Source organism: Periplaneta americana, chromosome 14, assembly GCF_040183065.1.
Source record: "Periplaneta americana isolate PAMFEO1 chromosome 14, P.americana_PAMFEO1_priV1, whole genome shotgun sequence".
Taxonomy (NCBI): Eukaryota; Metazoa; Arthropoda; class Insecta; order Blattodea; family Blattidae; genus Periplaneta; species Periplaneta americana.
Window position 1 is genome coordinate 54276254 of NC_091130.1, and position 15002 is coordinate 54291255.

Below are 15002 nucleotides of genomic sequence, written 5' to 3' on the forward strand. Positions count from 1 at the left end.
AAAAGTAATCAGACATGCCTATTTTATTTAAATATTCATATGTCGTATTAAAATCATTCAGACGCTTCTGTCACATTGGTTCCCTAACTACTTAGAGAACCCTTGTGTATATGTTATTTCTTTACATATTAACACAAGATTTAATGAAGTATTGATTATTTTTTTAAAAAGGCTGCTTTTAATTATCATAGATGTTGACACTAGAGTTTGAGAACAATCATCTAACATGTTTATTGTATACCAAGGACTGCAGATTTTTTGTCTTCTGAATGATGTTCTGTAAAATTAATATACTTATCATTTATTCTATTTTTAATAAGCATATGCACTTGAATGACATAATCATGACAATATACTGATCTTTGTACCTTAAGGTATTTTTGTTGTGAGGATGTTTATTAATTGTGAATTACAAGCTATTTAAGCACAATTTTAAAGGCAGTTACTCCTTATATAAAGGAAACCCAGTAACGCATGCTGAAATATTTTTGCCTTTAATATGTGAGTCATGATTTATACCCTTGTTATTTAAATTCAAATTTTAATATATGTTTTTTCTTACAAGGACATGAATATATCATCATGTATGAAGTACAACAGTGATAGACATGCTTATAGCAATCTTTCAGTTAGTTTTATTTTATACATAATTTCACTGGTTCATAGTGACCAGGAGAAAAAAACTTTGTTTATTTTATGGTATTATACTGTATTCCAATTTGCTTTATGAGTTGATGAAAGCATGGCTTGCACCTGATTACCACTTTGTCCTCATATTTTTAATATTGTATTATACAGTAATTTTGCATAATAACATTGTGCTGCATATACATCAACACAAAATGTAGATTTCCACCATTCTTAATCTTGCACTTATGACGGTTCATCAAATCTATAAAAGCGTTTACTTTTAAAAAGAATGTTAGTAATGATATTTCACATTCAACTCAGATACAACTGCAATATTAATTCAACAGAATTAGTTTAATCAAGATTTTACCCTAGTTTAATCAAGATTTTGAAAAAAAATAAATTGTACATATTTTTAAGCACCATAATGGTGAAAACATTAAAAATGTAACCTTATCAGTCCTGAGAAGAGATTTTAATACTGATCATGGGATTTTTGCATGCCTTAAGTTATTTAGAGAGAAAGTATGACTTAGGTTTTAAAAAAATTGGTGTGACTTGTCAAAATTGTAAGGCATAAGCTATATTGGGACTAAAGACGGATTTTTATTAATATTGCTATAAGGTTTCTAGTGTGAAAAAAAATCATTTTGAATGCCTATTAATAATTTGAAAAAATTAACGAAGAAAATTTCAGTTTTCCACTATATAAAAATTATAATTTCTTTTGAAAAACCAAAAAACAATTTCTTTTTCAGTAAAATATAGGATGAACGTGAAGCACATACTGTAAGGAATATGCTACAACTTGTCACTGCGTTAAATTCATTCTTGAAGCCAGGAAAAAACAAGGACAGAGGAGGTTTATCATTTTTAATTTCAACGAAGTATTTAAAAAAGGTTAATATAGAAATTTCGTCATTGTCAGCACAGCTAGTATATCGAGATTTTCGTGCCAAAATTCCAAGTTGGGATATGTGGTGGAGATAATGGAACATTTCCTCAAGGTACAGATGTTGAATTATGACGACTTAGCCTCCTCAATTACAGAATATAATGTACAATAAAATGTAAATAAAATTAAAACAAGAACATAAGGAACAAGTTTAAACCAGTAAGAGCCTTGGGAAAACTATTTAGGATGGAAAACATTCAAATTGCAGAAGACTATAATTTCTTTCTTAAGTTGTCTACGATTTTATTTATGATACATGACATTACTGTCAACCTCCTGTTCATTACTAGTAACGATAATTAATTTATATTGACACATAATGCGATTTTTGAATATGTTTAATATAACGTAAAAAGGAAAAATATGACTGTATGGTTTTTCTGATTTATTTTTTTTTTTTTTTGCATTCAGTTAGTATTAAATGTGCTAGTCTATAAAAACAGAATTGCAGTGTTGTTAATTTGAAAACTGATATAACGTAAACAAAATATTTATATATAAAACGCTATGAAAAATGTATAAAATATTGCCACAATTTGTTTTGTTAGTATAGATCTGTACCTATAGTCTAACCACATGAAAGTATTATACATTTATTTTTATACACGGTGTTACTTTGTTTTATAGTATAGTCACAAAATGAAAATTCACGATTAATTACTGATTCATTCTCTTACTCAGTAAAGCTATGGAGTTCCATAAATGTAGGTAAAAGCAATGTATCAGAACAGTAGTACCGTCAGGGGGAAAATTATCGAAGAGCCTCCAATAATTACCAAGAGTAAGAATGCCAGAATGCTTTTTACTTCTAAAATAAATGTAACATTTAGTGGTTAATTTTTTTTCCCCAAATCTTACAATCATTCCTTTCTCTTTCCATTACTTGTAAGGCAAGAAATTGGACCCATTGGTTTCTTTCATCCCCAGTACTATAATGCTTTTCAAGTGACTTATTTCATACGTCTCATCTTCATTGTGGCTACAATATTTTGTCTGAGCGCATGTAATATTTAACAGCAACTGAGTCTTAATGTTACAACTAGACAACGTTGCTTAAGTGCAAATGGCTCATATTGTTCTGGATGGCTAAAAAAAAACCATGATCTCTATAAACTAAGTCGCATGAAACGTGGTATAGTACAAAAAATTCCTAACATGGGATCAACATGTGCAAGGCCACCTACTACCTGAGATGAAACAAGACATAAACCAGTTACTATTGAAACGAGGTAAGCCTTTATCTTACTTTATCTTATTCACTTGGAGCTAAATCCAGCTCCACTAGATTTTTTTTTTAATTAAAAGTCGTATGAAAAGAGGAAGTATAGTATTATGTTTGTAAAATCACAGTACTTTGAAATCCGACAAAGTTACATTTAACAGTGCTATTTGAATATGGTACACTAGTAAATAACTATGCTTAGGATATAGCTAAGAAGTGATACCTTGTATATACAAATAATGGTTATTTAGTTTACATTATAACTTTCACAAAATTGGATAGTTAACTATATTTTGTCATCGAGCAGATCTTGCAAAGCAGAAACGTGTATAAAAAGTTAGTCTCTCTTGAGAAAAAATTAATTTTAAAACTATTTTATTCACCTGCAAATTACAGGTATGAGGTATCACTTCTTAGCCATTGATAGGTATGGTGTATGGAAATCAAGGAGCAAACTTTCGACTTCTAACTTGAATGTTCTTTTGATGTAGGCCCAGGTTTTATTTTGGTTAATCTGTAGGGGTGCTATTCATAGACATATCGCAGCACGCGCTATGAGTGTACTAAGCTAGCCCCGGCTATCCACTGGTTACTTGTACAGAATTCAAATCATATCCTATCACTAACACTGGTTTATGAATATGAAAACTGCTGATCATTCACCAGAAGCCTGCGCTAAAAATGTCTATGAATACGGCCCTACGATATTAACCAGATTAAAACTGGAGAGGACTCTGACAAATGAAGCAGGAAACAGATGACAGGGTTTTATGAACTCTGATTGTGTGATACTTCGTGCCTGTCTTTTTCTTTTCCCTTCAGGATTAAATATACTACCTCCATAGACAAGACGAATATACCGTAGCCAATAATTAGATAATATAGCAAGACAGGCAAAGCACATTAAATAACCTAGTAGTTGATACAGTGTCATTAAATATTTTTTTATTATAATAATAATAGTTTTATTTTCCCTGGCAGAGTTAAGGCCATGAGGCCTTCTCTTCCACTCAACCAGGATAAAATCACATACAAAAAAATACATACCAGTATACAAATATTAACTTAAAAGTAATAATAAACATAATTAAGTAAAAAAGAGAGATTGAATACATATACACAATCAGTATTAACTTTAAAATAACAATAATAAAAAAAGAGACTGAATACATAATCTCAAACAGGAAAATACATCTAGTATACAGTATTATCTAAAAAAAAAAAAAAAATAATAATTAATACATATGAATATAATCTCACAACTAAAGGAGTAGTAGAATTAGTATGATCAGCACAGCACATGTTACATTGAGACAATGACAATTACCTAGATATAAGTGTTAATGGAAAAATAAAGTAATGACTGTAAAATAATAATAAATAAAAATTATACCTAAAAAACTAATTCTTTGCATTTAAAATATATCTAAACAACCTAATTTTAAGCAACTGAGGACTAAGACTACCCCTGATTTCGAGCGGCAGCAAATTCCATGAGCGGGCCATGGCTATTGAGAAAGAACTTGAGTACAGGGATGTCTGATGACGTGGTATTGATAGCAACAGATGGTGCTGTGAACGTGTATTTCGATTATGATGTGAAGCTAAGAGAGTAAACTGAGAGGCAAGGTAGTTAGGTGTGAAATCATGTGTAATTCGATATAGCAGGCAAAGAGAATGTACTAAACGTCTATCTTGCAAGCGGAGCCAGGAGAGTTGTAGAAAATATTCCGATATATGATCATGTCGGCAGATATTGAAAATATATCAGGCGCAGACATTATGTACACGTTGAAGTTTTTGAGAAAGTTCAGCACTTAGGTCGCTACATAAAACATCACAATAGTCAAAGTGAGGCATTACAAGAGTCTGTACTAGAATTTGTTTGAGTTTAGTAGGAAGGAAATTTTTCAGGCGTTTCAAAGAATGCATGATAGTGAAAACTTTTCTACAGATATATCTGATTTGCGTATTCCAGTTCACATTAGAGTCGAAATAGATTCCGAGGTTTTTTACAGTTGCACTGAAAGGAATTATTTTGTTGTTGAGAGAGACAGGCTGAAGGGTGTTCATATTAATGGAGGATAAAAGCCTTTGCTGCCCCGAGAGAATGGCTTGAGTTTTATCTGGATTGATATTTAGCCCAAATTTAACTTTCCCAATTATTAATTGATAAAAGATCGTCATTGAGGTTCGACAAACGTTCATTAACAGTATCAGGCCGAGAAGTTTCATGTCAAAAATGTTAAGACTGGCACTATAGCTTTGTGCTATGCTTTATCCTGTGCTCACTAGGGTGAGGAGAAGAAGGTGGTGTGGTTAACAGATTCCACGAATATGGTGGATCAGAAGCACATGCAACTTTTCATCTCAATAGGAGCAAAATACTTCCTTGATACCCGTGGTATTAATTTGTAAGAGTAGGCCTACCATTCTGTGCTGATTATCTCTTTTCTACTATAAGTATTAACGAAACCAGTACATAATCGCGAACATATTACAAAAAGAAACACATTTTAAGAATATTTCCTCGAGACTGGAACGAGCCCTAAGAGTTTAATCTATGCAGATGATAGGTAAAAAAGAGTGTGACTTCTCACTAAGAACGACTGCCTTTACTTCCTCCCACTCTTGTGGGTGGAGAACCTATAGCAAATTTGGTGGTTGTGGCAGCATTTTGTATCTAGGGCCAATATCTGAACTTATTTTACTATTGTAGAGACAAATCCACTGCTGTGGAGTAACAAGATGTATGACCATGAAATGAGCAGGCCCATGTTAAAATTCTGGTTGGGAGGTTTTCCTCAACCAATTGTAGAATTGTCGGCATTAGACCTCAGGACTCACATTTATCATCATCATATGGGTTAAGTTCACAGTGGATGTATGCTGTATGTATGAGTGTAACCGTACAGCTACAAATATTCATAACAGGAATGGTAAGCACAATAAGCCTCAGGCTACAATGTAAACCTTTGGGTCCCTCCTCTGTAAAAGAGAGAAAAAAAATGTAGACGTAACAATGGGTCACAGGGAAATTGTTGGAGAAGATTAAGAAAGTGGAAAAACATAAGAAGGTAGAAGAAACTAAACAATGAACTAAGAAGAGAAACTGATAAGGCGAAGGAAGATTGGATGAAAGAGAAATGCAAAGAAATAGAGGATGTAGAGAAAAAAGGAAGATATGATTTAATGTACTGCAAAGTGAAATGTTGGGATTTCACAAATAAGAACAGGCAATCAATGTGTTTGATAGAAGATGAAATCATAAATGAAATAACAGGCAAACAAGGAAAACTCAGAGGCAGCCCTAGGAGAAATTAATATTGAGGCTCCTTAAAACGGGATTGATGAGAGAGACTGAGTATAGCTCAACAACTGTAATATCAACATTTATATTGATCAAGTTTAGCAAGAGACAGTAAAATACAATGTTGCTATTCCTTGCACCAATTAAATTTTGAGTCACCGCGCAATGGGTACGGGAATACAATGTAGCCATCAGTCCTTGCACCAATTAAATTTTAAGCTACCGCGCAAAGACTATTGCGAATAAAATATTGCCGTCATTACGTGCACCAATAAATTAAAATATTGAGCTGCCGGGCAAAGGTTACTGGGAAAAAAATGTCGCCAACATTCTTTGCACAACTTAATTTTGAGCTATCCCTAGATCATATATATATATATATATATATATATATATATATATATATATATATATATATATATATATATATATATAGGCTATCACTCAAGTGTTATTGGGAATACAATGTCGCCAACATTCTTTGCACCAATTTAATTTTGAGCTGCCGCGCGAAAGACAAGGCAGTTAGTCCTCAAGCTCCCTGTCTGTAAGATAAGAATAATTTATCTAGTCTTTAAACAAAATTTACCAAATTCGCGAGATCCCTTCAAGCACGAAGCTCTCGAGTCTCGCGCCAGGATCATGGAGGCTGTGAGATGATTGAATACGCATGCGCGTACATCTCATGCATTGTTACCGCGATTCTTAGCTGGATTTCCACTCCTGTGACGTATGACCAGTCACTCGTAATGTGTTCAATGTTGCCAACTGGACGGAAATTCCGTCAGAACTGACGGAACGTAGCGGACGGGAAAAGAATGGCTTTGACGGATGACGGATTTTCTGGCGGAAATTACGATTTGCATCACCTTTTGACTTTTTTAGCTGCTGTCATTTTTAGTTCTTTAATTTTTTGGGGGATTTTACTTTTTCTTTGAACAGCCCTCCCCCGTGCCGTACCATGTTATTTTTATTTTAATCAAGATTAATAAGTAAGATATAGTGAATGGGTCTCATTATTTTTATTTAATTTTGACGGATATTTATTTTATAGGTGTTAGACTGACGGGGATACACATTAAGTTTTGGCAACACTGAATGTGATTTGAATCAGCTGTGGCCATGTAACATGTTGCCTGTAGGCCTATTTTATCTGGCAACCCTGACCTTCACTGGTAACACAAATAAATGTGGTTATATGTTGCTACCTGTTTATCTGTTTTCTCCCTAATGTCACAATTTATAAAATGAATCAGTTACTCCAGTATCTGTGCCTAATCTGTAATATAAATAGCCTTGCAATCTACTATTTTGTTTGTACATAATCTCGTGTTATTAATTTCCCTGATCATGGCAGACAACACATATGATGATTATTATTTAGAGCTTTCTGCTACTCCCATTCGCTTTGAATCTGTTAGCAAAGTTACAAATGTGTTTTTTGATGATTCAAATAAACAGGTGAGTGTTTGAGAACAAATATTTTCCTTCATTTTTGTTTCGAATAGTTGAGGTTACGGTTGGCTGGTAAGCTTGTCAATGTTCAGCTAATCTTATATCTTCAGGTATTTGCTGTGCGATCAGGAGGTGTTACAGGGGTTATTGTCAAAGGACCGACAGACCAAACATCAACAAGTTTTCGTATGGAAGATAAGGGTCCTGTTATCTCGATCAAATTTTCCCCTGATCAACAAGTTCTGGCAATTCAGAGGACCAAGACATCTGTGGTAATTATTTACTTTAAATCGAATAAATAAGTTTCGAAGGGTAGTATCAGTCGTCTTTTATATTTTAATCCAAACGTCTTGACACAGTCTATATATCTTTTAGAAGATTAAATACCGGTAATAATAGTTTTAGAAAAAGAAAAGGCATGAAAAAAAGTATCTTCAAGTCATTAAACAAAATAATATACCTGGCTTCAAACATCTTGCTACGGCAACTGATATACATTGCATTAAATATTTGCAACATGTCAGGTCTGGCAATTCGTCATAAAAAGAAATTAAAGTTCGGCAGCCCTTGACTTCAGGCGGCAGAGAATTCCAGTGACGAGAAGTACCAACAGTGAAAGATGAAGAATAAAGAGATGATGTGTGGAGTCGTATTTCTAGCGTGTTATCATATTGTGACCGAAGCATCACTTCAAGTTTTACGAGTTGTAATGCATCATTTTTAGCAATAAAAAATTGTAAATTTTGCAAAATTTTCCACTTGGCAACTAGTTAAAAATTCATTTCCTCTAGCACTTCGTCATAACTTCAAAATCATTATGGTAGAAATAAATTTATATAATGTAGAGAAAAATTGTTAAACTCTCTCTCTCTCTCTCTCTCTCTCTCTCTCTCGACATTACCACTTGACATTTGCCTTCTGTTAGCTGTCATTGGATGCATTACACTCCACTCAGTGCCATTCAAATAAAAGTAAAATAATTGGCATTTTTATAATTAGTTTCACTTTCATTAAAATAACATTTGTTTAAATCTTACTAAAAACAATTTATTTTAGTGTCATGAAAAATATTTTTTCTTCAGAAACATAAGTAGAAATTTCTAGTGCACATGTGCATCCATCAGCAAACATAAAAACAATAGAACTGCCTGCAATAAAAATATGAGTTTGAGGCCATTGAACTTTACCATTGTTTTGTAACCTAATAGAGATAGGACATACATCATTACAAGCTAATTTTAAAGACTATGTGTTTAATGAAATTTCTATTGTAACTGTTTACCTATTTTATAGGAATTTGTGAATTTTATCGGTGGAGATGGAATGGATTCAACAGAGTATTCACAAAGCTGCAAAGGGAAGAATACTGTAATTCTTGGCTTTGTATGGACATACAATAATGAAATATTATTTGTGACAGATCATGGTGTGGAACTCTTTCAGGTAGATTTTTTTTAACATGATTACTTTTTACTAACATTATAATTTAAATATTATAGATGCTTCCTGACATTTGTCAGTTTTTTAGGTAACAAATTGGTTAATTTATTTAGTCTGTTTCTATCATTTTTGGTTCTATACATGTTTCTGGATTATTATATTATTAGTACACCAATGATCCTACCTAGGCACCAAAAAAGAAGCAGGAGCAGGATCACTCTGTAAACTCTTTGCACAATATGCCTCATTACACCATAATGTTAACAACTTTGATGGAGAACTAAAGGCAATAGAGCTAGCACTTACTTACTTACAAATGGCTTTTAAGGAACCCGCAGGTTCATTGCCGCCCTGACATAATTCTGCCATCAGTCCCTATCCTGAGTAAAATTAATCCAGTCTCTATCATCATATCCCACCTCCCTCAAATCCATTTTAATATTATCCTCCCATCTACGTCTCGGCCTCCCCAACTAACACTCTATATGCATTTCTGGATTCGCCCATATGTGCTACATTCCCTGCCCATCTCAAACGTCTGGATTTAATGTGATCATGTGATTGAAATGGATGTTTACTATACAGCAGTGTGTTTCTCATGTGTTCAGATAAATGTAAAGAAGGTTTGCAATGAATTTTCCGAGTATAGAAGTTCTTAGTTGCCCTACACTGCATAATCTTGTTGTAAAATTGAGAGACTGGAAGTATAAAACGTTTTAGGAGGAGTGAAATGTTTTAACCCAGGAAACCCTAAACAATGTAACACTTCAAAACGTTTTAAATAATGCTGTGTATTTCATTTTTATTTTTAATGTTATAAGTAGGGGGCGAATGTTGATGAGAAGTCACTTCTTATTTTTCACATTAGGCTGCAAAAGGGTATCTGTCGGATACAGGGGGGAGAGCCATTAATCCTTCCCATTGAAGGCTTTAAGGAACCAACCTGGACAAATACCCAATGTCCCATTCCTACCTTCCCGTGGTGCAGCTGTTAGTAAGCATAATTTTACAAGCTGAACTAAAGGGAGAGGCTACTCATCAATTAGCACTGGTCAGCTTTATGAGGTAATGACCGAATTTGGTATAATTTTCCTCTATTCAATACCTAATTCCCTCTTTACCCTTTCCTATCCAGTCCTCTGATTGAACTCTTACTTTCTTCGACCCCGAAGGCATTAGAGCGTTCGAGGCCTAGGGGTTCATTTCCGTTTCCTTCCTCCTCTTTTTATTTTTCTGTTCCTAGTGCTGACCTGCTATGGCACTAAAGTCGTCCTCCAGTGGCTTAAGGAGGGAAAGCTGGTGATCAACAAGATCTCCCAGCTAGGTCCAATGGACCCGTCGACCAACAGCAGGTGTGGTCCTCCTGACATTCTGGGGGTTGTGTATGAATGAAGTAGCCACCAAAACGTTAAAACGTTGAAATATGGTGTTCACTTAAATTGGCTACAACTTGCCATTTTCACTCCTTTTCGATTGGCAACAGACCATGATTGTTTGGCCAAACACCTGCATAGAATTGGAATATATCAGTCCCATTGCCCATTGTGCAACTCAAACCAAGAAATGGATTCGGAACACCTCAAAATCTGTGCTTCAGTGGCTGGCCATGATAATAATATTGGAGTGCAAGAGGTCAAATGACTTTATTGTCAAACGCCTGGCATTAGAAAACAACAACATTAGGACGAATATAGAAATCCTTCCTATGCTCATATCAAAGTAAAAAAGTAATTTCTTATATTGCATTTGATTTTTTTCGGCATTTTTGGTCATTTTTAATATTTTGAAGAACTTTTAGATCATTTGGAATGCATTTTACTTTCTTCTTTACCGATGGGTATGTGAAATCATTTTCTAATCAAATAGGTCAGTAGTAATTACCTACTGAATAAGTGAATAACAGTGAAGTTTGAATTATATAGTTTGAAACAGTCCAGACCTCATTCCACTGAAGGTTTCACTTCACACAATGGAAGTAATATAAAATGCTTGACGTCAGCTTAGTTTAAATGAGGACTTTGACCACTACTGTTCTTTTTTCGGTACGAGGATGTCTTTAGAATTTATGTTTGGAAGGGGAGAAACTTTCACCATCCCTTTCGAAACATGTTGAGGACACAATGTTTCGAAAGGGATGGCTACTGTAGTAGACAGTATTTTTATCACAAATATTGCAAGAATGCATGCTGCACCCACAATTTGTTTTGTCATTCACACTCCCTCTTCTGGAAGATCTGGTAACAAAAGTGAAGTGCAGAAGGAGGAGGAGACGGAGAATGAAGGACCTGACATGAACCACCCCTGATTGAAACACATTGTAAACTCTCATTAAAATCTATAATTTTCCCTTAAAACCTTCATTTTGTTGCATATTCTTTTCCTTTATCTTAGCCAAATTCCAGGAAGTTGCCGCCTCTCTCCGAGATTTGTAGGGCAGTCATTGAAACAAGGTGACTAATTTTGAAGAAGTTGTGGTGCAAGTACGGTGAATAATATTTAAATGTCATTTTCTTTTAATTTTATGTCATTTTTCCATTAGTTTGAGGGCATTTTAATGATCATTTTAAGTAGATTTTTAGGTCATCAACATCCGCCTCCTAGTTATAAGACATAATGGTAATAAATGACTGTCCAGAGGTTATTTTGTGACAAACTTGTACCCTGTATGATGAAAGCTGTTAGTGCAATAGGAATTCTTAAAATAACATCTTTTTCAGTATTGAACATTTGGTGTCAAGAGACAAAATGATTTGCTCGTGTTATTGAATTACAAGTTTTTTTATGACTGGTGTTTCTGGCTACTGGTGCAACGAATCTGGGTTCGATTCTTGGTGGAAAGTGAAGACTTAACTCCTTCCTAGAAGGACATGTGTGCTCTCTGCCTTGTGTTTGTGCTATGTCGACTCAAATAGTGACTTTACAACTTGCGGACCACATGAACAGAGAGTTCTGCTGCTTGTAAATATCAGTTTAAAATCTTTAAGTTTAAGGACGGGATAAGTCAAAATGTTTAAAATGTTTAATTTTTGAGGGAAATTGTGATTAAATTGAGATTCATGTACATGTACCCATCATTGCCTAGTTATTGCCTGTTTGGCTGTTTGCTCATAAATGGTATTATTTGCAGGTAGTTCCTGAGAAGCACTGTTTGAAAGCTCTCAAATCACATAGCTTGGGAGTGAATTGGTTTGTGTTCTGTCCTCAAAGTTGTCTTGTTTTGCTGTCTTCCGGCACACTTGGCAACCAAATGCAACCCTTACATTTTAAACCAGGAAATATAATTAAGCTTACCAAATTTGAAAGTAAGTATTGTTAAATGCCGAATTTTGGTATCAGTGAGAGAAATAATTAATTTTATTCATAATTGCATTTTTATAGGTATAATTTTGTATGTTTTGAATTCTATCACAATAATTACTAGTAAGTCTTAATGAAACTCAGAACTTACTACTACTACTTCTTCTACTACTGCTGCTGCTTTAATCTTGCACACAGTTAAACTTGAAAAAGTAACCAATAACGAATATAGTCTAAGGTGAAATTCATACAGAGACGATGTAGACAGGACGTGGCTCGGACGTCAGGCGGAGACATGACACGGATATGACGTGAGCAAAACATACTGAAGAGTCGAAAGCCCTTGCGATGCTTGCGATAAGATTTTGTGTGCTCCCTTAGTGGTTTAAAAAAGGAAGAATGTATGTCATATCTTATTTAGTTATGTTATTTATTTATGTATTTATTTATTTATTCATTTATTTGCTTATTTATTTATGTCTGTCTGTCTACTTATTTATTTATTTGTTTGTTTGTTTATTTTATTTATTCATTCATTCACTCATTTATTCTGGTAGAGTTAAGGCCATGAGGCCTTCTCTTCTACACAACCAGAAGTGAAATATACATTGAAACAATAAAACGTAGTAATATTTAAATATAAAATCGTTACCATGCACATGAAGGAGCTTACATACTGTATAATGAAATATTGACTCGACATGATACATAATTAAGTAAGTACAATTTATATCCTACTTCCACTTTATAATAGGCCTAAGTGACAATTTGTACGAACACATAGAATAGCCTATTCAATTCGGCTAACACTCACAAATGAATTACATGTAAAAGTATGTAATTTTAATTCTTCATTTAAATTGATTAACTGTTCGGCAATCCCTGACTTGACGAGGTAAGGAGTTCCATAGGGGACAAACTGATACAGTGAAAGGGATGAATAGGAAGAAGTACGATGGCGAGGAATAGATAATAAAGTCTGATGTTGAGTCCGCAAAGTTGAAGGATATTCAAAGCAAGTTCTCAGATATTTTGGAATAGAAGATGTGATGAAAGAATTGAACCGACCGTTTCCAGAATTTTATATATAATGTCCCACCAATGTTTTTATACCATATTATATCATCTCTTCACAAAATTGAATATTATATTCAAAATCGTCGCGAATTTTATTTTACAGTCAGATGTCACATGTCGCTTTGAAGGGTCACTTGTGACTCTAAAGAGGTGGAGCACTGACTTCGAAGTGGCGTGCCCCCATCCCATCCTCTCTGTAAGCATTGATACATTTGTTTACATGGGAGAGACTCGAAAAACCATCATGTCTCCACCCGATGTCCAAGCCACATCTTCTCTGTGTAAATTGTGCCTTAGAGTTACAATTAGGAAGTTTGTGATGCATCTGATGTGAGATGTGGATAAAAAATTGTTTTCTGCAATGTATTGAAATCAAGTTCTGGTATAATGATGAGACGTTCAGTTAGCCTTTCGCAAAATTTCCTGGAATACCTGAGTGTAAGCTACTTTCAGAACAAACTGGAACTATGTACCTGCATGGGCAAGAAGACGAAAGAGGTACAAGGAGCACTGGCCTTGTTACTTTATTATGTACACTGCCCAACAAAAGGCACTGTAAAAACTGAGTATGGTTTCATTTTCATTTACTCGTTAAAAAAATAATTTTTGGTGGCCTTGGACCTACTCAGCTTCCCTACTAAAACAATAACATGTGATATAACTAAATAAGTATATAATATGTTGTTTTTTTTATACAGTTGAATTGGGTGTTGTTCCAAAACCTGCAAAGTTGTGTTTGCTGGAAAGAGATGTAACCTTGGCAACATTGTATGGAACACCAAGTATTGTGGTGTTACGTCATCAGCCCCGTGGAGTAACAGGTCAGGGAGCAGAAGTCGTCATCTATACTATACAAAAGTAATTGTGATTAAGTAAATATTAGATTCAATTGACAGTAAAGAAATTTCTGAATTAGATATTGCTTGGGGGGGGGGGGGAGAAGAGAATAAGGAAAGAGTAGTTTTTGATTAGAAGAGTCAGTTCAAATTCTTAATTTATGATGGGAAAGAGTTAATATCTGGAAATACGAGAGATGAATGAAAGATTATGGCAATATTTGTTCTACAAACATTAATCTTCATTTTGGCATGAAATTAGTATTACTGTCACACATTATATTCACTAGCCATATGAATAACTTTAAACCAAATGTGTAAGAGGTGACAGATTGCATCAGTAAACCCATTGATTGCATTGTGTGATGACAGTATTATTGTTACAGGAAATATGGCATTACTGTTGGAAAGGCAATTCTTTAAATAACAATACTGAGCTTGTGTCATTAGTCAAGATGACGCTGAACATGCAATGGCAAATTACAGTTGCAGCGTGTGCAGTAACATACAGCAATGACCGTGAGGCCGCAAGACTGGCGAGACTTGATTTTAACATAGTATTGTAGCCATCGATTGTGGGTAAGTGGAGAAAACGGCAATGGAAAGCATCCAGAAAGGAAAACCTCCTGGAAGGCCTTGCAGTAGCATGGATGCCATAACAAAAGAAAGAATTCTGGAAGCATTTGACATTAGCCCACAAAAATCTACCCACCAAACTGCACGTGAGCTTGGTATCAGTTATACCAGTATGTTTCGTGCTTTTAAACGTGAGAAGTACCA

The 15002-nt window shown here is 34.4% G+C and overlaps 1 protein-coding gene across 1 annotated transcript in view; it reads left to right on the forward strand.

Annotated features, from left to right (window-relative positions):
- The first annotated feature begins 7184 nt into the window (after positions 1-7184).
- The window catches only part of Bulli (regulator of MON1-CCZ1 complex protein bulli), a 29105-nt gene continuing 21287 nt past the window's right edge, over positions 7185-15002 (forward strand). Inside the window, exons 1-5 of the mRNA XM_069845271.1 lie at positions 7185-7578; positions 7683-7844; positions 8866-9015; positions 12140-12314; positions 14085-14244. Of these exons, the coding sequence (XP_069701372.1) occupies positions 7468-7578; positions 7683-7844; positions 8866-9015; positions 12140-12314; positions 14085-14244 (758 nt within the window). The 5' untranslated portion in view covers positions 7185-7467. The remainder of the gene's footprint in view (positions 7579-7682; positions 7845-8865; positions 9016-12139; positions 12315-14084; positions 14245-15002) is intronic.